This window comes from Hippocampus zosterae, chromosome 5 (genome assembly GCF_025434085.1).
Source record: "Hippocampus zosterae strain Florida chromosome 5, ASM2543408v3, whole genome shotgun sequence".
Taxonomy (NCBI): domain Eukaryota; kingdom Metazoa; phylum Chordata; class Actinopteri; order Syngnathiformes; family Syngnathidae; genus Hippocampus; species Hippocampus zosterae.
Window position 1 is genome coordinate 25708415 of NC_067455.1, and position 23974 is coordinate 25732388.

The 23974-nt window shown below is 44.8% G+C and overlaps 1 protein-coding gene across 2 annotated transcripts in view; it reads left to right on the plus strand.

Annotated features, from left to right (window-relative positions):
• The window catches only part of cmc1 (C-x(9)-C motif containing 1), a 226517-nt gene extending 202764 nt beyond the window's left edge, over positions 1-23753 (plus strand). Inside the window, exons 2-5 of one of the 2 annotated variants that reach the window (XM_052064890.1) lie at positions 6467-6568; positions 6931-7023; positions 23289-23379; positions 23525-23753. In XM_052064890.1, the coding sequence (XP_051920850.1) occupies positions 6532-6568; positions 6931-7023; positions 23289-23379; positions 23525-23645 (342 nt within the window). In that variant the 5' untranslated portion in view covers positions 6467-6531 and the 3' untranslated portion in view covers positions 23646-23753. Of the gene's footprint in view, positions 1-6402; positions 6569-6930; positions 7024-23288; positions 23380-23524 lie in introns of those variants that run through there. The other variant, XM_052064889.1, reaches the window with a different exon arrangement.
• The last annotated feature ends 221 nt before the right edge of the window (positions 23754-23974 follow it).

Sequence of the window (23974 nt, forward strand, 5' to 3'; positions counted from 1 at the left end):
ACGGCCTGCAATTCGCAAATGAGTAGTTCTGACACTTTGCCAAGGAGTGGAACTTAAAGCATATGACGTCGAGTCCACACTTTCCACAGTCCAATGGCTTGGTGGAAAGGTCTGTCAAGACTGTGAAACGGCTGATGCACAAGGCGGCGGACAGCGGAAAAGACTTCTACCGGAGCTTGCTGGTTTATCGCACAACGCCGCTCGAGTGTGGTATTTCCCCTGCCCAACTACTCATGGGACGTATGCTTAGGTCCAACTTGCCCATCCCGGAAAACCTGCTCAGAACAAAGGAACAGAACAAAAACAGAGGTTCTACTATGACAGAGGAACACGGAACCTACATGAACTACACACCAGTAACCCAATAAGGTATAAAGACAAAACAGACACATGGTCACAGAAAGGGACTGTACTGTGTCAGCTCCAACAAAGGTCATACACTGTTCAGACAGAGGAAGGCGCTGTTCTACGGCGAAACCGCCAAGATCTTTTCAAAGAACCAGCCTTAGAAAGTCAAGGAACTGAGACTGTTGAAGGACCTAACACAGCCCAGAGTCCGCCCACTGAAACACCTCAAATTCTAAGACAAGCAGTCAGAAAGTCCTCAAGGAAGGTGAAACCCCCCGAGAGAGTGATCAAGAACATTTAATGTGTTTTTCTACGTGTTTTCAAAATGAAAGAAAAAAAAAGAGTGAGAGAAATGTGGTGTAAAGTTATGTGCAAAATGTGAACGTAGAGTTTATTGGTGGAAATTTGGGAAATGCCACTTTATTCTGAAGAAAGCGACAGTTTAAGTTTAAGTAAACATTTTTATTAAGGAATGCTATTGATAAAAAGCAGACTGCTGTAATTAATTTCATTACATTTGTTAGAAGTAAAGATTTTATTTTAAGAAAGGGAGATGTAATGATATGAGCAAATCGTATTTGCTTCTTCGATTAGCTATGCCTGCGCACAGAGCCCACAGAGAGCATGTGCAGCCATTAGTCAGTCATATGAGAGTCTACGAGAGACACATGGTGATTGCTTTCCCCCTCTGACCAAGACGGCAGTCCAAATAAATAACCTCTACTCTTACCAGGAGTTGGTCATTAAATGAACCCCGATCACACAAAACAGCCACAATACTGCCGCTTGTTCCTGTTGGCTGCTGTTAGGCTATTGAATAGACGGACCTGAAAACCTGGACTCAACACCACTCACCCATTTTAAATCTGCTTATATTTATATTTTATAATTTATATTTATTTACTTTTTGTTCTACTTCTCCCTTTCATAATTTTGCTGCTGTAAATTGGGAATTTCTCCATTGTGAGACAAATAATGGTTTTCTATCTTGTCTTCTCTTATCTTACCTTCGTGGGAGACCTGACGCGGATTCATGCGACGCACTTTTGCGTACGTTATAAAATAATTATCACGGCCCTCCAGAATGCCATCCTTTGCAAGTGCTATTGGTGAATTGTACACGAAATGAACTTTGACTGATAATAATAATTATAATAAAAGTTATAATACAACAGCTCTAATTCCAAGCTGCAATTGAAGAGTGCTGAGCGCGAACAACTTCCGGTGATGCAGGTACCCGCCACAGTAAGTTAAAGGTGACCTATTTTATTTTATTTTTAAAATACTTTTTGTGAAAGTGAGAATGATCGGATGATTAGTGTGCAGTGCGCATTAGCACAAAACATATCAAGCACAGAGACACACAAATGTTTGTTTGTTTGTTTGTTTTTTTACTCTATACGACTTGGGACCAGCACGCGAGGGACCGGTTGATCGCGATGGACGTCATGGGCACCCCTACACTCTACCATGTTGGAACTTCAACAAAATTATTTTCATACAAATCTACTGTAGCCTGTTAGAATGAAGTACATTTAAGTAGTAATCATCAGAGACTATCACTACCATCTGATGATCGTGCTATTAAACATTCCTCTTGATAAACAGCTTTGATTTAATTCATCCATCTAGCCATTTTTTTCTACGCATCCAGGGTCATGTTGTGGCAACAACAGCTTTACCTGGGAAGCCTAGACTTCCTCTTCTCAGACACCCATATCCTTAAAAAGGATAATCTTACAGAAAACCAACAACCACTTCCTGTGAGCCTCACGTCACACATGCAATGAGACCAGTGTATTGAAAGGCATTATTTTTGAGTTGTGTTTTTATTTTTTTTTTAACGAAATCTCTTTCAGCGAGTGAATAATAAAGTATTTTGTTTATTTTTTATTTTATTGGTGTCTCATCTGTGAAGAGCGTTTTGGTGGTTGTGGACATGAGGAAAAAAACAAGTTGTCTTTATCAGAGGAGAGTTTTTTTCTTTCTTTTTTTATTTAAAGTCTGACACAAATTTGTATATGTATTATTTTTCAATTCTTTCATTCTTCTTCAAATACTTTACATTCCTCTTTTATATTAATTGTGTCCAATGCACAGTGCCAATGGAGCAGGTCTAAAACCACACTCTTTAATTAATAAAAGACCAACCCCACGTAAATAAGCGCAAGGTGACAGCGACAAGGCAAAGCTTCCTCTTGGGATGAAACCTTGAGTAAACCCAAGACTCAGTCGATTGGTTTAGAGCAGAGGTCACCAACCCCTTTGAGAGTGAGTATTTTTTGTACAGATTAGTGCAAAGGGCTATCGATTTGATATATGTCTGAAAGAACAAATACTTTCAAATTACCTTTAATAATAACAATAATGTGTTATTATTTATAAATAATGATATTCAATTTCAGACACTGATCATGTGATGTCTCACAATAATTAGGAAACATATTTGCAACACTTAATTTTTTTCATAAATCTATGCCAGTGTTTGCATTTTTAAATGATAATTTCAACAACACTCCTAGATCACAATGTCTCATCAGTGATGGGCCCCTTGCGGGCTACCTGGTACTGTGGTCTAGTAATCCCTAGAACTGTGGTTGCAAGATTATTTTTCAATGTATATATATTTTTAAATCAGGTGTAAAGGTCAAAATTTCAGATTAGAGAAGCCTTTTACAGTATTTTGAAATGCGACATCGGAGCCATATGTAAGTACTTTGGTTGGATACCTGTGTGTCCTCATGGGCCCAAGAACTGTAGAGGTTTAAGGTGTATCAAAATTTAAAATTTTAATTATTTATTTAAAATCAGGTATAATTTCACACAATGATGCAGTGTTAACATATCTTCTCTTTCTATCTCAACTTCAGAACGTTTCTTGGTGAAATCCTGAGAAAGTTTGCATTCTCTGTAGGTGGATTGGTTTCCTACTGCGGTCAAGCCAGCCTCCACTCGCAAAATCGAAGTCAAGTGAGCCGCCACTTGCGATTGCCAGTGCTCTGCATTACGGTAGTGTGCCGCCGGTGAGCGGTGTTGGCAATCTTCAAATAAGAGACACCACTCATGCATAAATGTCATTTGTTCGGGATAAAAGAAATTAATAAACGTATAAAATAAGTAATTTCTTGGCTGTCAGCACAAAAAAGCGTTCTCAAGTGGAGATAGAAAATAAAGTCAATGGTAATTCCACATCAATTTCATCTGATATGTTGACATTTTTTACCGTTTTGAATTTTATTCCTAAAAATTAAAAGTTTGTTATCCGGTGAGGCTTCTCATTACCAAATGCATTATCAGATTCGGACAAAAGATGTCACGTTGGATAGCTGGAGAGCTGTGGTTATCCCCAGACCTACAGCCCTCCCGGGATAACAAACTTTCAATTTTTAGGATTTTTTTCAAAACGGCCGAAAATGTCAATATGTTCACATCAACTTGTTGGAAATAAGGTAATCTTGCCACATTTCAGAGGCTTCTCATTCCCAAATGCATAATCAGATTTGGACAGGAGGTGTCACGTTGGAAAACCGGAGAGCTGTAGTTATCCCCAGACCTACAGCCCTCACGGGATAAAAAACTTTTTTTTTAAACGGTCAAAAATGTCAACATGTTAGACGTTCACATCATCTTGTCAGAAATCAGGTCAACATGCCAGTTTTCAGAGGTCTTTATTTCAAAATGCAACATCTGAGGGTGGTCTGGATGGAGAGCCGGGGTGCTGGATTAATTCTTTTAGGATGTTCTATAAATGGGTAAAAAGATCAACATGTTAGAATACAGGTCATGTCAGAACGCAGGCCATCTTGCCACTTTTCAGAGGCCGACATTAAATGGCCGTAATGGAACATTCAATCTGAATGCCAGTGCTGTGGTTGTATACCTGGCGTGCCCAAGCGTGTCGACAACCTGGTGTGGTTGCGCGATCACCCAGATTAGTTTCTTACTTTTTTTTTAATATCAGGTGAAATTTATGTAGAATTACCATTGACTTTATTTTCCATCTCCACTTGAGAACGCTTATTGGTGCTGTTCTAAGAGTTCTTGTTCTTCTTCGGTGAATCTTTACCCGACAGCCAAGAAATTACTTATTTATACTTTTATTACATTCTTTTAACCAAATGACGTTTATGCATGAGTGGTGGCTCTTTTATTTTGAAGGTGGCCAACGCCGCTCGCTGGCGACAGATTACCGTAATGCACAATATTGACAATCGCAGTGGCGGCTCACTTGACTTTGATTTGCGAGTGGAGGCTGGCTTGACCGCAGTGGTTTCCTGACCACAGATATATTACGTATTCTCAAAGATTATTTTAAATCCAAATCACGACGTGCATGCATTGTTTTTTGTTCTATTTTGAAGGTGGCCGACGCTGTTCGCTGGAAGCAGATTACCGTAATGCACAGGAGTAATCGCTGTGGCGGCTTTCTTGATTTGGTGTTTCCGTGTTTTAAATGGCCTGACCACTAGTGATGTGTCGTTTGCGAACGAGCCGGCTCCTAAAGCCGGCTCTTTGAAGAGAAAGATGGGAGCCGACTCCCACCTCATTGGGAGCCGGGTCCTCATTGGGAGCCGGAAGGGGAGGGTTACACACACACACACGCACACAAACACACACAAACACACAAACACACACACACAAACACACAAACACACACACAAACACACAAACACACACACGCACGCACACGCGCGCGCTGCAGTTTAGAGAAGGGGGAGGGGTTAGAGAAGAGACACACACAGCAGCACACTGAGCAGCACGCGAACAAGACAGACAAGGAGACGAGAGAGCTAGTTAGTGAAAAAAACAACATGGTGGAAAGTGGAAAGGTGAGAAAATGGATAGGAAACGCAGTGAAATATGGACTCATTTCAATTTAATTGATAGTTCAAAGGCAGCGTGTAGACTGTGCAAGGTTAAAATATCCCATAGATCAGGCTCCACAAATAACCTGCACAGGCACATCAGAAATGTCCACCCATCAGTACAATTTGAAGAGAAAAGACAAGCAAGGGAACCAGCTATTAATGAAGGTGCTAGTGTGTCTGTAACTGTTGCTGCTGCTGAAATGTCACAACTGCCTAGATGTACAACCCAGAGCTCTATGAGCCACTTTATGCAAAAAGCTATAAAACCAGCAAAACAGAACACAATTGACGAGGAACTGGGTAAAATGATTGCAAGGGATTTTCATCCATTTTGTGTTGGCTGTGTGTTGTCGCAACATCTGTCCCCTCAGAGAGAATCTTCTCCAAAACAGGGCAAATATTAACAGAGAGGAGAAACAGGATCACCCCTCAAAGCTGAGGCACTCGTTTTTTCTCCATCAAGCTAAAACCTTTACCTGGATGCTGCTTTTTTTCTTTTTGTTTTACAAATTTTAATTTATAATTTGTTGTGTGGTATTCAAAGCTTACTTATGTTGTTGTACTGTAAATAGTTAAAAGCTTATAAATATACACATTCAGAGATTGGAACTTTTTGACGGCCTTGTTTTGAGATGGGTCTTTGTACTTTGTTTTTATTTTTGTAGCACTCCATGTTGAGTATGTTCAGAAGAAGATAAATAAAGTAATATAAATAATAAATATTTGATATAATGTGTATTTGTTGCATTAGTACTTCATTTTACACATAATATTACGTTATTTTTGGTATTAAATTAATTTAAGCAACAAAAAAAAAAAAAAAACGAGGAGCCATTGCGGAGCCGAACAGCCGGCTCTTTTTAGGGAGCCGAATTAAAAGAGCCGGCTCTCTAAAAGGAGGCGGAATTCCCATCACGACTGACCACAGTGTGATTTTCTTGGAAACGACTCGTGCTCCGAATTGGGGTTTCATTTGGCACGCCCACTCTTGGTGTCAAGTCTCTGCACATCTCATAACATGATTCACTCTGGATATATGCTCCTTATTGGACATTTTTGTCTAAAAATCCCCAGGCTTCTTTGTGTTTAAACGTTTGACATATGTGTATGTATTAATAACACGTTCGTTTTGTTTTCTGTTTACTGAGAATTGTATCCTGACTTGTTCAATAAAGATTTAAAAAAAACTCATACCATGAATCGTCACAACCACGTCAGCGGAAGTACTTAAGCTTTCCAGCAAAGATCTGCGTTCTGTTCTTCTCGATATGAAGGCCAGCTCACGTTGATAGAGTCCTGTATTGTAATTGTGTTTATGAGCGGCTATACTACAATGGAAGCAACACAAGCAGGTATTCAATTATTTGGGCATTTTATACTTGCCATCATTCGCACGACATATTTATCGAGACCGGGCTAGGCAACTCGGGTCGCATTCCTGCTCCATTTACGTTTATATTTGCGTTTCCCCATATGTAAGGGCGTATGCAGCGACTTGTATCCCGCAAATGGTAGTCTGTGTAGCAAGCTGCGTTGCTATCTCAAATCAGGATAACCTTTAAAGTGTCGCACAAATCCCACAGTTTAACGGAGCGGCGTATGGAATGAAGTGGCTATTGTGAAAATAACACGAACTCGCACAAAATGTCGCTAGCAGTAGCACACTTTGTAATTCATGTCCATTGTGTCCATTGTCTTTTGTGACCCGTTTCAGAGGAAATTCACTTAAGACACGTGGAGACCGACGTGCTCATCCCCAAAATGATGAGGGAGAAAGCCAAAGAACGCTGCGCTGACAGAGTTGAAGGTTTGTGTGCGTGTGCGCGTGCGTATGCGCGTTGAACACGTGTCACTTCTAATTTACTGCAAAGCGAAGTATCGACCCACTGTAGCCTCTGCTTTTGTTGTCTACATTTGCAGCAGGTATGAAAAGACCAAGTTTACATTAGCTGAACATTCGGATAACTTAAAGCCCTCTTGCTTCAATGGCACCTGCACCGTGTGCCCCTCCTCTCACTGTCGCAACCTTGGTCTCCTTTTTGATAACCTCTTTCGACCAACACATCACCCAAATCACCAAAACTGCTTTCTTCCACCTCAACAACATTTGTCGTCTCCGCCCTTCACTTTCTTTCAACGCTGCTCAAACCCTCATCCACGCCTTCATCACCTCCCGCCTTGACTACTGCAATAGCATCCTCTACGGCAGGGGTCCCCAACCCTTTTTGCTCCACGGACCGGTTTATGTCAGACAATATTTTCAGGGACCGGCATTTAAGGTGTGGCGGAAATAATACAACAAAATAATATCCTATGAGCTGCATGAAAACTGTGGCGTTTTCATAATATAATAACAATAAACACAAGGAGCGTATAATCTGGCCGAAACACTCTAATCGCGATGGTAATGTTTAATGCATTCAAAATACGATACAATGCAAATTCAAAGTGCATGAAAATGACGACTCACCACAGCCCCGAGCTTGATTTTCTGCAACCAGACGGTCCCATCTTGTGGGAATAGGAGACAATGACACATCAAGTGTGTGTTTTATGTCCAGTTGTTTTGAAACACTTCTGATACTCAATTTGAATGAATATCAAGTTTTATAAAGGATCGTCGGAGATAGGCACTCAGAAATAACGACAAGACACTTCTGGCTACCAACAATAGGCACTTTATTGGTCCCACACACAAATGATAACACAGTTCAAACAAGTTGTATGAAGCTAAAGAACTCTTACCGTATGCCATTAGGGTGGAGAGCCAACACCCTCAGCAGAGTGAGCTTCAATACGAGCTGGGCGTTCGTACGCTAACCCACAGCAGACTCTGCTGAGGAGCATCGCTCCCCTCCTTTTATCCTCTAAAGTGTGTGCATCGGGAGGGGTGAGTGGCCATTCTCATCCCTCCCTACGCCACACTGTTTGTTGTGTAATCAAGTGGCATTGATCACAATCAAGTTTTGACAATTCAAGCAAAGCAGACTATGAAGTCGTCAAAGCAGGCTAAATAGTTTATCTCTGAAGTCGTCAAAGCAGGCTCCAGAGTCCATCTCTGAAATTGCTTAGGCAAGCAAGTCACCAAGTCATGCAATCATCTCAAAGCAGTTTTTCACTGAGAAGATGTACATTGATTAAAGAAAACATCACAAAATATCTTAATATACCACCAGTCTACTTCGTAATTTGTTTTTGGTCGCCATTGTTGCAGAAAACCTCCACCTCACACAGGTAGCATGTCAGAAAAAGAAACTGTGGTATTGTGGCGATCTCAGAATAGTCAGACATAACTTTAATCCAGTTGTCTCGAACGTCCTTTTAAGGCCGCCGTCATTTGCGATCTCCAGCAGTTTTTCTACCAATTTTTTTTTTTTTTTTTAAAAGCATAATCGGTCACGTGACGCAGAAGCGTGGTATGACGCGTGTCAAGCGTGACAGAGATGGATGTAACGGAGAATCTGGTAATTTTTCAAAATAAAACATCTTTCATATTCCGAAATAAATAAAACTGGTTAACCTAATAAAAAGGTTAAGGCAAGTTCTTTCTGTGCGGCCCGGTACCAAATGCCCTTCGGACCCGTACCGGTCCCCGGACCGGCGGTTGGGGACCCCTGCTCTACAGTACAACTTCCAAACTCCTCAATAAACTACAGTACATCCAGAATGCCGCCGCCCGTCCACACCTGCACTCATGATCACATCACCCCCGTCCTTAAAAAGCTCCACTGGCCTCCCGTTCTCCGGCGTATTCAATTTAAACTCCGACTCGCCTATAAAGCCCTTTACAATCAGGCCCCCTCCTACCTTTCCGACATTCTTTACCAGTACACTCCTTCCCGCAACCTCCGCTCCTCAAACCTCCTCCATGAAATCATGAATCAGTTTTCTATGTGCCAAATGCAAATATTTACCGAAATAACAATTTCGATTTTCAATTTTACATGAACATTTTTCACTTGGTGACTCGCTACTCAAGTTTGCTTTTAACACGACAGTCTGTTTCTGTATGTTTGTTGAAGAATAACGAGACACCGGACACCAGTGTTCATTATGTGCCGCTGTATTCGAAACTGCTGGCCGTACAAACAAGCACACGCACTTCCCCCGTGCTGCGGGGGCAAACCATTCTGAAAGGGGGGTTTCACTCCCTCTAACACAGTCAGGCTATGTTGATCCTTCTTGCGCGGAAGTCTCTCTACGGTTTTGTGTAGACCTCATTTCGAATGACTACACTTGGTTCGATGACAACACTGGAGACGTTTTACTTTCGCTAGGTCGCTACCACTGTAGCGCACTGTCACTGTCAGGCGAACACAGAGAAGCTCCACCCGCTCTATTTATATGGACACAGAACACTGTAACCTTCCACACAAAATAGTTCCAAACAAGTAACAATCGCGTCAGTGGCATACATACATCGTATACCTGTATGATAGAGAGAGAGAGAAGAACAGATAACTTTGGTCTTGTCAGTGGAGCAATATGGCAACTATTTAAAAGTAAACTTTCCATTCATAAACTCTTAAGTATCCGTTTTCGGTGTCTCGCGCTGCCGTGGCTGGCAAAACAGACATGGGCGTGGACTTCTGCAGCGCGCTTGTTGTTTTGTTTCTGGTGTATTTGGAGAGCAACGTAACATCCGCTTGTGACGTGTGCTGCATTAATCTCGCGAGAAAAAAATTAATCTTGTTAAAATTCATTTAAATTAATGCCAATAAAAATGCGCTAAACTGACAGCTCTAATATTTTATATATAATATATATCCATCCTTCATCCTCACTGGGATCGGGGGGGTGCTGGAGCCTATCCCAGCCGTCTTCGGGCAGTGGGCAGGGGACACGGCGAACCGGTTGCCAGCCAATCGCATGGCATACGGAGACGAGCAACCATGCACACTCGCACCTAGGGACAATTTTTAGTGTGTTCAATCAGCCTGCCAAGCATGTTTTTGGAATGTGGGAGGAAACCGGAGTACCTGGAGAAAACCCACGCAGGTCAGGGGAGAATCAGAATCATCTTTATTGGCCAAGTATGTAGAACACACAAGGAATTTGTCTCCGGTATAACACGCTGCACTAGTATCATTGTAAACAACAAAATCATTGAACCATTTTAGAGTAACCAGTAGTTTTGTAGTACCATTTTGTAGTACAAGAAGAGTGACTACGTCAGTGACTGTTTAAGGAGTTAATGGCTAGAGGGATTTGGATTTGGTGCGCATGGATCTGTAGCGTCTGCCTGAGGGGAGTGGCTGGAAAAGGTGGTGGGCAGGGTGCGGGGGATCCAGGAGGATTTTCCGTGCCCTTATCTTGATTCTTGCAGTGTGCAAGTCCTCAAGAGTGGGTAGGGCGGTGCCAACAATTTTCTCTGCTGTCCTAACTGTCCGTTGAAGTCGGATTTTGTCCTTTTTTGTGGCGGCCCCAAACCAAACCGTGATGGAAGAACACAGGATTGATTCGATGACTGCCGTGTAGAACTGTAGTAGCACCTCCTGTGGCAGGCCATGTTTCCTCAGCAGCCTCAGGAAGTACATCCGCTGCCGGGCCCTTTTTAGGATGGAGATGGTGTTGACTTCCCACTTCATGTCCTGGGAGACTGTGATTCCCAGGAACTTGAAGGTCTCGACGGTTGACATAGGGCAGTTGGATAGTGTGAGGGGCAACTGTGGAGAAGAATGTTTCCTGAAGTCCACGATCATCTCTACAGTCTTGAGCGTGTTCAGCCCGAGGTTGTGTCGGCTCCACCAGAGCTCCAGCTGCTTCACTTGTTGGCGGTACGCAGACTCGTCGCCGTCTTTGATGAGACCGATGACCGTGGTGTCGTCTGCGAACTTTATGAGTTTGACACCTGAATCTGTTGAGGTGCAATCGTTTGTGTAGAGAGAGAAGAGCAGTGGTGAGAGGACACATCCCTGTGGGGCTCCAGTGCAGGTGGTGCGTATTGATGATGTTGTTGCTCCCAGTCTCACCTGTTGTGTCCGTCCCGTCAGGAAGCTGAGGATCCACTGGCAGATCATAGGGGACACACCGAAGTGGAGAAGTTTGGGTGTGATGAGTTCCGGGTTGATGGTGTTGAACGCAGAGCTGAAATCCACAAACAGAATCCTTGCGTACGTCCCTGTGCTGTTGAGGTGCTCGTGGATGTAGTGCAGACCTATGTTGACCGTGTCTTCCACAGACCTGTTTGCCCGGGAGGCAAACTGGAGAGGGTCCAGCAGCGGTCTGGTGACGTTCTTCAGGTGGTTCAGCACAAGGCGTTCAAAGGACTTCATGACCACAGACGTCAGGGTGACAGGCCTATAGTCGTTCAGTTCCGATGTTGCAGATTTCTTGGGATCTGGGATGATGGTAGACTTTTTGAAGCAGGATGGGACCTCACACGGCTCCAGGGATCTGTTAAAGATTTGTGGAAAGACCGGAGCCAGCTCGTCAGCGCAGACTTTCAGGCAGGAGGGGAACACTTTGTCGGGCCCCACAGCTTTCTTGATCTTCTGCTGCTTGAAGAGCCGTCTCACGTCCTGTTCGTGGATCTGTAGTAGAGAAAAAGAGGGTGGGGTGGGGGGGGGTAGATAGATTAGTTTCTGGTAGGGTGGGTGTGTGTGGGAAATACGGGTGTCCGTTTCAAATCGGCAGAAAAACATGTTTAGTTCATTAGCAAGACCCTTATTGTTCACTGTTTGGGGGGGATGGCATTCTATAGTTCGTGATTGCTTTCAGGCCATTCCACACAGATGCAGAGTCGTTAGCAGAGAGAGTTTTTTTTCAGCCTCTCTGCATAGCTTCTCTTAGCGATGTTAATTTTCTTTGTCATGGCTTCGGGCGTGTTTGTACAGTGCCCGATCTCCACTTCTAAATGCGGCCTCTTTCTCTTTCCTGAGTTGCCTGAGTTTGGGAGTATACCATGGCTTGTTATTGTTGAAGGAGCGGAAGGACTTCGTTGTTACACACGTCCTCACAGAAACTGATGTATAATGTTACAGTGTCTGTGTATTCATCCAGTGTGCCCGTTGAAGTTTCAAAGACGCCCCAATCAGTGCAGTCTAAGCATTCTTGTAGAGGTAGCTTTGCTTCATCTGTCCATTTTTTCACAGTCTTAACAACCGGTTTAGCACATTTGAGTTTCTGTCTGTATGTAGGTATTAAATGGATTAAATTGTGGTCAGAAAGACCCATTGTTGCACGGGCGACCGATCGGTATTCTTTTTTTATTTTTGTATAGCAGTGGTCTAGAATGTTGCTTTCTCTGGTAAAACGGTCGACATGCTGCTTATATCTGGGAAGTTCACGGTTAAAATGTGCTCTATTAAAATCGCCCAGAATGATCAGGGGTGACTCTGGGTATTTTAATTCGAGTTTGTTTACTTGTTCGGCTAGCGTTTGTATCGGCGTGTTAGCGTTAGCTTGTGGCGCAATATAAACACAGAATAGTAAAAAGGAGATGAACTCACGTGGCGAGTAGAATGGCTTGCAATTTAAAGACAGCGACTCCAGGTCCGGGCTGCAGTGTGCGTCGATCTTAGTGACACCAGTGCACCATTCTTCGTTGATATAAAAGCAAATCCCACCACCTTTCGATTTCCCTGATGGCTCCGTGTCGCGGTCGGCTCGGAGAAGGCAGAAGTCGGGTAGATGTAGCGCGGAATCCGGGTGGCGGTCACTGAACCAGGTTTCAGTGAAGCAGAGCGCAGCAGAACGTGCAAAGGTTTTGTTGGTCTTTGTGAGGAGAAGAAGTTCATCCATCTTGTTTGGCAAAGATCGTAGATTAGCAAGATGGATCGATCGGAGCGGGGTTCGAAATCCGTGCTGCCGGAGCTTGACGAGCACGCTGGCTCGCTTTCCCCTCCTCCGGCGCCGTTTCCATTCTCCGTACAGCGCACCTCTCCGCTTGCGATTAGTTACGAAAAACCTTGTGAATTTTCGTGTGCTGGTGAAAACAGACAGAGCGTAGACTCCCCAATGCGCAGCAACTTTTCCCTCGTGTAAGTAAGCCGCTCAGGGTCGAAAATGACAAAAACACGGATAACACAGGGAGCGTGTGACCGAGGCTGCCATACCTGTCGGCGCCTGAATACGAACCTTTGTCATGTTATCCATTTTCTTCACTTTGAAATGATCCACAGCTGTCTGTCTTCAACGAGGGGGCGGAGTACTCACATCAGCTGTTTGCTTGGCCATTATGTGGTATTTCGGACTCAAAGTGCTATGATGATAGCTCAGTTTACGACTGAAAAACATCCAGGTAACTTTGGTTTTGTCAGTGGAAGTATCTGGCAACTTCTTAAAAGTCAACTTTCCATTCATAAACTCTTTAAGTATCCGTTTTCGGTGTCTTGCGCTCCCATGGCTGGCAAAACAGAAATGGGCGTTGACTTTTGCAGCGCACTTGTTTTGTTTCTGGTTTATTTATAGAGCAACGTAACATCCGCTGTGGCGTGTGCCGTGTTAATCTCGCGAGAGAAAATGTAATCCTGTTAAAATCCATTTAAATTGATGCCAATAAAAATGCGCTAAACTGGCAGCTCATATATATCTATATCTATATATACACACACACACACACACAAAATATATATATATATATATTTATATATATATATATATATATATAAAAAAGCGGCTGGATAGCTCAGTTGGTAAGGCATCGGTTTGGCATACGGGAGACGGCGGTTCTAATCCCGCTTGGGGCAAAAAATGAGCACATAACACCATCCAGTGTGGGTCCTTGGGCAAGATCCTTCACGCTAATGCCTACCTCATACAATCATGAGAGACAATAAAATGAATGACATGCCGGCTCAGACGTCGCCCGGCCAAACAAGGTCTGCGTCAGGTGCTGGGGAACCAGAGCACCTTGATGAAAAATGGGCTACTGGAACAAAGCGGAGATGGGCGAGATGCGATAACATGGCTCTGTTGGAATGCTACTACTCAAGCAACCCTAGTCAGAGGGGTTACATGCAGAGAATGTGGGCTAAATGGTTACTTCGAAACCCACAGTCAAGGTTGACCACGAAACAACAAGTAGCTCGGTGTTCCAACATCCACAAACGGCAACTGCTGTCACAACTTGAAATTGATGAGGCACAACGCAGATTCCTTGGTGAAGGGAACCCTCAAGCTTCCTGGCCTCTGGTAGAGGACCCGAGCTGAATGAGGGATGGACCCCACCCGAGGGGGGGTGAGACGAGGATTTTTTTTTTTTATATAATAGAGTGAGTTGAAGCATTTCATTGGCTCTGTTGTTCTTTTGCACTTTTGAGATGCAAAACATCTGGCATAGTTAACCACGTGAAGGGCAGTCTGCAGTTGTATTTTCCATTTGTGTATTGTGCATTATTACAATGCAATTGATTCCATGTTAATTCTCCATTCTTTCCATTTTCTGCACCACTTATTCTCATGATGGTTTCAGGTAAGAAACAGTTTGACCCAAAGGTATGAAGTTGATACATCATAAATGGTTACTAATATTTGCACTGTTGGAACAAAAATAAGTGTTTTTCTTGTTTATATTCCTTTTAAATGTATGAGATTGATGTTTGTAAGAATTTGTCAATGTGAATAAAATGTATTCCAAATCATTCGAACAGTTCTTTTTAACACAAGACACCACCTGCTGACAAAAGTGAGGAGTGACAGTTACGTAGTCATCATTTACAGGCACGTGAAAATTCAATTGGGATGATGTACAAGTATGCAGGAATACTCTTCAGCATCCACGTTGGTTAAGTATTTGTGGATAAAGTCAGCAACCAAGAAAGAATTGTTTATTTGCACCAAGAATGCTTTGACAAACAAACATTTTATATTCCATCCATCCATCCCATCCATCATCTACCGCTTATCCGGTACCGGGTCACGGGGGCAACAGCTTTAGCAGGGAAGCCCAGACTTCCCTCTCCCTAGCTACTTCTTCTAGCTCTCCCCGGGGGATCCCGAGTCGTTCCCAGGCAAGCTGGGTGACATGACCCCGCGGAGAAAATTCATTTGGGCCGCTTGTATTCGGGATCTCGTTCTTTCGGTCATGACCCATAGCTCGTGACCATAGATAAGGATTGGGACGTAGATCGACCGGTAAATTGAGAGCTTCGCCCTTTCGCTCAGCTCCTTTTTTACCACGACAGACTGATACAACGTCCGCATCACCGCAGACGCTGCACCGATCCACCTGTCGATCTCTCGCTCCCTCCTGCCCTCATTCGTGAATAAGACCCCAAGATACTTAAACTCCTCCACTTGGGGCAAGATCTCCCCCCCGACCCGGAGGGTGCACTCCACCCTTTTCCGACTGAGGACCATGGTTTCAGATTTGGAGGTGCTGATCCTCATCCCAACCGCTTCACACTCATCTGCGAAACGCTCCAGTGAGAGTTGGAGAGCCCTGCTTGAAGGAGCCAACGGTACCACATCATCTGCAAAAAGCAGAGATGCAATACTGAGGCCACCAAAACGGACCCCCTCAACGCTTCGGCTGCGCCTAGAAATTCTGTCCATAAAGGTGATGAACCGAATCGGCGACCAAGGGCAGCCTTGGCGGAGTCCAACCCTTACTGAAAACGATTCCGACTTATTGCTGGCAATCGGCAGTACAGGGACCGAACAGCCCGTATCAGGGGGCTCGGTACTCCATACTCCCAAAGCACCCCTCACAGAACCCCCCCCCCGCCTCCACACACACACACACAAAACACATTAGACTGGTTGGGCAAGTTCCCACGTACCCTCGAGGACCCTGCAATAATAATAATAATACATTTTATTTATAAGCGTCTTTCAAGACACCCAAGGACACTTTACAATAACAAAAAACACAAAACGATAAGGGTGTAGAGCTGGTCCACAGTTCCACGGCCAGGACGAACACCACACTGCTCCTCCTCAATCTGAGGCTCGACTTCCTGATGGACCCTCCTCTCCAGCACCCCTGAATAGACCTTACAAGGGAGGCTGAGGAGTGTGATCCCTCTGTAGTTGGAAGACATCCTCCGGTCCCCCTTTTTAAAAAGCGGGACCACCACCCCGGTCTGCCAATCCACAGGCACTCTCCCTGTTGACCACGCGATGCTGCAGAGGCGTGTCAACCAGGACAGCCCCACAACATCCAGAGCCTTGAGGAACTCCAGGCGGATCTCATCCACCCCTGGGGCCTTGCCAACGAGGAGCTTTTTAACCACATCGGTGACTTCAGCCATAGAGATAGGAGAGCCCACCTCAGAGTCCCCAGGCTCTGCTTCCTCCAAGGAAGACGTGTTGGTGGAGTTGAGGAGGTCTTCGAAGTACTCTGCCCACCGGTTCACAACGTCCCGAGTCGAAGTCAGCAGTGCCCCATCCCCACTGCACACAGTGTTAGTGGTTCACTGCTTCCCCCTCCTGAGACGTCGGATGGTGGACCAGAATTTCTTCGAAGCTGTCCGGAAGTCGGCTTCCATGGCCTCACCAAACTCTTCCCACGCCCGGGTTTTTGCCTCGGCGACCACCGAAGCTGCGTTCCGCTTGATACCCGTCAGCTGCCTCTGGGGTCCCACAGGCCATAAAGGCTCGATAGGACTCCTTCTTCAGCTTGACGGCATCCCTTACTGCCGGTGTCCACCAGCGAGTACGGGGGTTGCCGCCACGACAGGCACCAACCACCTTACGGCCACAACTCAGATTGGCCGCCTCAACAATAGAGGCGAGGAACATGGTCCACTCGGGCTCAATGTCCCCCGCCTCCCCCGGAACATGGGAAAAGCTCTGTCGGAGGTGGGAGTTGAAACTCCTTCTAACAGGGGATTCCGCCAGACGCTCCCAACAAACCCTCACAATACGTTTGGGTCTGCCAGGACGGACCTGCATCTTCCCCCACCATCGGAGCCTATTCACCACCAGGTGGTGATCAGTTGACAGCTCCGCCCCTCTCTTCACCCGAGTGTCCAGAACATGCGGCCGCAAATCCGATGATACAACTACAAAGTCGATCATCGAACTGCGGTCTAGGGTGTCCTGGGGCCAAGTGCACATATGGACACCCTTATATTTGAACAACGTGTTCGTTATGGACAATCCGTGGCGAGCACAGAAGTCCAATAACAAAACACCACTCGAGTTCTGATCGAGGGGGCCGTTCCTCCCAATCACGCCCCTCCAGCTCTCACTGTCATTGCCCACGTGACTATGGAAGTCCCCCAGCAGAACAAGGGAGTCCCCAGCAGGAGTACTCTCCAGCACACCCTCCAAGGACTCCAAAAAGGGCGGGTATGCTGAGCTGCTGTTTGGTGCATATGCACAAACAGTCGGGACCCGTCCACCCACCCGAAGGTGGAGGGAGGCAACCCTCTCGTCTACCGGTGTTAACCCCAATGTACAGGCACTGAGTCGGGGGGCAATGAGTATGCCCACACCTGCTCTGCGCCTCTCACCGTGAGCAACTCCAGAGTGGAAGAGAGTCCAACCCTTCTCGAGAGCTGGTACCAGAACCCAGGCTGTGTGTGGAGGCAAGTCCGACTATATCCAGTCGGAAATTCTCTGCCTCACTCACCAGCTCGGGTTCCTTTCCTGCCAGAGAGGTGACATTCCAAGAGCTAGCTTCTGCAGCCGAGGATCGGACCGCCAGGGTCCCTGCCTTTGGCTGCTGCCCAGCTCACATTGCACCCGACCCCTTTGGCCCCTCTCATGGGTGGCGAGCCCATGGGAAGGGGGACCCACGTTGCCTCTTTGGGCTGTGCCCGGCCGGACCCCATGGGTGTAGGCCCGGCCACCAGGCGCTTGCCAATGAGCCCCACCTCCAGGCCTGGCTCCAGAGGGGGGCCCCGGTGACCCACGTCCGGGCAAGGGAAACCTTGGTCCATAAATTTTCCTCATCATAAGGAGTCTTTGAGCCGTGCTTTGTCTGGCCAGAACCTGTTTGCCATGGGTGACCCTGCCAGGGGCATAAAGCCCCAGACAACTTAGCTCCTAGGATCATTGGGACACACAAACCCCTCCACCACGGTACGGTGACGACTCACGGAGGGGACATTTTATATTGTAAATCAAATATGTTGGTCTTATACAGTAAGAAAAACGGCAGATAAAAAAAAATGCTTTTAATTGTAATGGCTGTATATTAGTCATCATCAAAAGTGTTTCAATTATCAATTAATAATACACAGACAGATTTAGGAAGAGCTGCAAAGTCATATCAGCTTTTATGAGCAAGATATTATAGCATGAAGCTGCTTTTTTTGTCTCACTCCTCCCCTCTCATGTGTACCACATCTCCCCACTTTTCCTTCATTATTTACCTTGGTCATTTCATCTTCACCCTGTGAAACTCCCCACACCCCAACACACACACATCATTATCTTCTTTCCTTCTTTCGTGTTCCTGTCCACTTTCCCATCAACTGACTCTCACATCCCAAAATACACATTTAATTCATTATTCTATCAGAATGTATGAACTCACCTGAATAAGTCCAATGGAACAAAATTGTAGGATGCTTTTGTCCAGAAATCCATCATCAAAGAAGCCATTGTCTCTGAGGTCTGTGAAGAGGGATAACCAAAACTCCATGCACTGGCTGCGAAGAAACCACCACCAATATTCAATTATTTGATTGGCGGTGCTGGCTCCATCCAAGTAACTGTCAAGGCTGCTCCCTGGCGTATGGGCACCAGGAAACGCTGGAAGCCTTTAACGTGACCATTTTCAGTCCCAAGATCAGCTTGAACGATTCGAGGACAACCCTCCCAAACGTGCACAACTTCGACGTAGTAACCTCCTATCAACTTCGCGTCACTACTTGTGTAGGCATTGAGCCACATTTTTTCCTTGAAAAACCATCAATAGCCCCATTGATACAATTTCCAAATGGTTTCAGTTTGTCATAGGAGTCCATGTGCCATATAAAATTTGGCCCTTTGGAGAAGTGGTTTCGTCGTCACAGACGTCTTGCTTGCCTTAACGACATTCCTCTCGGATCCAACTCTTTCAGGACATCCTCTTTCCTGACAAGAAGTCCATATTCTCTGCACTTACTGTACATCCACCTGAACCGTGTCGTTGTCCAGAATGCTGCAATTGGTTGCAAATGAAGTCAACCAGGACCCTCAAGCCATTGAACGTTTTCCGACGAAATAGTCCTCTTTGGTTCAGCACTCGCCTCAAATGTCTTTCGCTTCTTTGGAAACTGTATTTAACATCAAGAACAGATTTAATGTCTTTGTATTTCAAGCCAATTTCAAAGTAAAATTCTATTAAACTCACGAACGGTTAAACATGCTCCATGATTGTTGTTTTCAGTTACATGTACAATGACCCGGAAGCACATCGAGCGTTAAAAAAATAAAATGAATAAAACAGATTGCGAGATCTAATCAGTGCAACACGGTCAACTCACAATTTTCAGTGTGTCCTAAGCATGTGTCCAAAGCAAATGTATATATTTTTAAATTTCAAATCCCATTTTTGTTTGATTGTACATATAGAGTATGCCAATAACTAACATAGTTAAGAGGAGATAATGTATCTTTTCCTGTTTGTGGTCTATGCAGATGTACTTTTGTTTCTAGTTCGCTTTTTAGACGGTTCTACTGGTGAGGTTCTCCATCAACCCATCTTCTACCTACCCGGGTTCGGGTTGCTGGGTCGGCAGTTTAAGTAAGGAAACCCAGACTTCCCTCTTCTTGGCTACTAAGGCCAGTTCTTCCGGGTGAGGGGCAGCTGGAAAAGGGAGTCATTAAGTTCTAACAATTCAAAACCTTTTATTACTGATCATTTTGAACCGTATTAACATTTCGCAAATATTTAATAATTTGTCACATTGGAATAGTCAACTTTGTCTGCTTGTTGGTACAAGACAAGAAACGAGCATGCTCGTTCTCATCTCATTTTCTCATCACATATTTATCTGTGGCTAAAAAAGTGTTGGAGCATCACACGATGATCCGTTTGAATCTAAGTCGACTCAAAATATAAGACGATTGCTTCTGCTTTTTAACTGCCCAGCATTGCAAGTGCAACCTTTCACAAGTGACGGTGAGATGAGGCGTTTCTTGAAGCAGACTGCCTTTTTTATTTGACTGCTTGTTAAGCTGCTGAGGAGAAAGGCAATCCTCTATTTGTACAATGAGATGCAGGAGAGGCACTGGTTGATTAGATTAGTCTCACTGTTCTGCTCTTCTAAATTGGTTTGGTTTCAAACATGCATCCTGATGAAAGTGCCTCTGTGATAACCATACTCATTTCACTGATGAAAGGTAATTATAATATTGCTTGTTTAGCGGATAGTTTTTTTTTTCAACCTGATAAAGTTTGCCAATGAGCTGCCTTTTCCCTCTTGTGGTATGCTGCCTACGAGTTCAAATAATAAAATCGCTTTTATTGGTAGCTTTTATCCTTTGAATTGCAGCCTTCAGACAGCAGGTACAGTACATTGTACGCCATAGTGTTTTTTTGGACAGTTAAAATCGCATTTTATACCATGATACGTAAGACTCTGCCTGACCACTGTCACAGACTACGACCCTCCCGTCATCACCCGACATCTGCGTATTGCACAATGCATTACCTCACCTTACCCACAATAGCCACAAGTGCCATTGTTTATATTGTCTATACCCCTCTTCCTCAACTGGCGGACCACGATCCACGACCGGACCGCCGACCTCCTCTGTCTGGACCCTCGGCAAATTGTATAAAATAATAAATTATAAAGTGATTTTTACGTTATACATTTTCTATTTTTGGACTATAATCTGCGCATTACCGCGATCGCTTGTTAAAATTATCCGTTGTATTATTTGCGTGCACGAACAGATGTATTGCAGAGGACGCAGCAGCGTGACTCTGTGTGTGTATAATGTTTGACGAACTGGAGACGGGGGCATGTCGGCGATAACGATGCGCTGATTGGTTCCTCTGAACTTAAGGTGTGCCCATACATCAGCGTCACGCATTCAAAATGGATGATTGTGTCAGGAAACAGACGCATGCGCGACGCCACAGTGTGCTCACAGCTTCAGCACAGGAGAGCCACACACAGACATTAGGGCTGTTCACACGGCAAGATTTGGTCCAGTCCTGCGCCAGGGCTGCCCCAGTAGAGCGTTCACACGTGCAAATTAGCTCCGGCGTAGCCTCGGAAAAGAGCTTATGCGGAGCAAATGCTCGTTTGCGAAGCAGCACCGGTCTAAATTTGCACGTGTGAACGCAACTGGGTTAAATTTCCTCCAGAGCAAATGCTTGTGAAGAGTACGTATGGCGAGAATGCGTTGCTTTCGTGCTCTGTCGGACTTCCGTAATGTGTTGATTCATAACGACACAAGACTTGGCTAGTAACCTCTTTCCTTTTGTAGGAGACTGGACTGTCTCGGAGTTGTTTGTTCCTTTGTTGTTTGTTCACAACCCCCCGCCCCGCATTGAATTTATTTTGTGATTTCCTCTCTTGATTTTCTGTTTGGCGCATTAGTGTTTGCTTTTCTGAGTGTCATTGAAGTCATCGTTCATTTACGTTTTCTTGGGTGGTCACTCTCGAGCAGAAGGCACGGAAACCGAGAAGGAGAAGGACGTGCCCGTCCAGTAGTCGCTTGAGTTGTGTATATACAGTACGTTTTAAAAAGAACCAACACGACAGCTCGTTTGTTTTCTGTCGTTTTGCTCCGCTGCAGAAACTGCCGTGTGAACGCAAGTGGGGCAGCCTCGATACTGCTCCCCATGACCACCGTGCATGGGACCGGACCTTGGTCTTATAAAAAAAAAAGTGGACCGACAGCATTTCTAGTTGAGGACCACTGGTCTATACTGTTTACATTACATTCAACTCAACTGTATTTATATAGCACTTTCAAACAGCCATCGCTGCATACAAAGTGCTGTGCATGGAGCAATTAACATACAACAAACAGTAAAGCAAATCGTTCAAAAAAACGAAATGGCAGGAGTGTCGCCGAACACACTGGCGCACTGTCCACCCTCTTGATACTTTGTATCATTGTATACATTAGCTGCTATCTTGTCTTAGCTGTGTGTTTAATGCACAGCATGTTTGCACTGGGGAGCATTGAGGGGAAGAAATTTCATCTATGCTGCATGGCATACATGGGGCATATTTCACAATAAAGATGACCTTGACCTTATTCTTCCAAATGTACACAAAATCTTGGTAGGTGTTATCTGTGTGTCTGTAGACTCAGGGAGGATGCCGTGGGTTGGGGCAATTCCCTCTCAGCCATTGTTGGAGGGTACCAGGACACATCGCCCACAACTACCCTGCTCCAAAATCAAAGCAAGTTACGAAGTCCGCGGCTTCACTACTGTTGCAATGCAAATCAGAGATGGGCTACCGAAACAATGGCATGGATGAAAGATTCACTGCTTAACCATATGTCTATTTTTAGGTTAATGGAGGGTTCCGTACATGCCATCCATTTTATAATCCGCTTATCCTCACGAGGGTCACGGGGCCTGCTGGAGCCTATCCCAGCGCTCTTTGGGCAGTATGCGGGGGACACCCTGAACTGGTTGCGAGCCAATCGCAGGGCACACGGAGACGAACAACCATCCACTCTCACACTTTCATCTAGGGACAATTTAGAGTGTTCAGTCGGCCTGCCATGCATGTTTTTGGAATGTGGGAGGAAACCAGAGTACCTGGAGAAAACGCACGCAGGAACGGGGAGAACATGCAAACTCCACACAGGAAGGCCGGAACCGAGATCGAACCCACGACCTCTGCACTGTGTGTGTAAAAAAAATCAAAAATAGAACTCTAATATAGTCAAGTTTAGAGGTGGAATGCAAAGCTATGTTTCGTGGACTGATTTACAAGAAAGCAGCAACAAAACATTGTCCATCCATCATCTGATTCGCGTCATCCTCACGAGGGACACGGGCGTGCTGGAGCTCATCCCAGCTGTCTTCGGGCAGTTGGCGGAGTACACCCCCCATTCTAACCTCCATAAAAAGCCTGGTTAGAATGAGGACAATCCCAGTCTTTGTACTCTACTCATGATTCAAATCAAATGAACTACAAAGGGGAGTCTGCTTGTTTCCTGTGTCTGTGTCAAGGCCTGTTTAGCTCTAATGTCCTGCACTTTTCTTCTGTTCAGCTTTCAACCACTGTTGCAAAGATTCAGGCTTCTTCATGGTGTTCAAGTGTCGAGAGGAAAACGCTGCCCTGAAAGACTGCTTGACACAACAGTAAGTGCTTTTTGTGGTGTTTGTCACAGCGTGGCGACTGCGCCACGTGCTTGTCTTCAAGTTTCAGTGGAACGTGTAACCACCATTTGAGGGATGACTGTCATGAATACATTATTAGTTACTTTTACCTTTTGTCTCTCACCAGCTACAAGGACCCTGACTTATTTCAGATGTGTAAGCAGGAATACATCCAGGAAAAAATGGAGTATGAGAGGACAGGGATCCCTGCAAAAAACCGACGACAAAAGCTCCCAACAACCACGTGAACACAGCCGTGGATGTTTGGAACATGGATGGAAAAAAAACCCACTTTAATTTTCAATACTGAGATGTAAATGTGTCTTGGAATTAAATTACTTGAAGTTTGAGAGATATTTGAACCCAGATACCTTCTTTTTCTTCAGGAAATCTTTTTTCATTTTTGACTATTACTCTTTCGTTCACAGAATACTGTATTGGCCCGAACATAAGACGGCCCTGATTATAAGACGGCCCCCTCTTTTTCAAGACTCAAGTTTAAAAAAATACTTTTTGAACACCAAATTGATTTTTATACTGAAAATAATTAGAGTACATCTGAAACAAATGATTATAA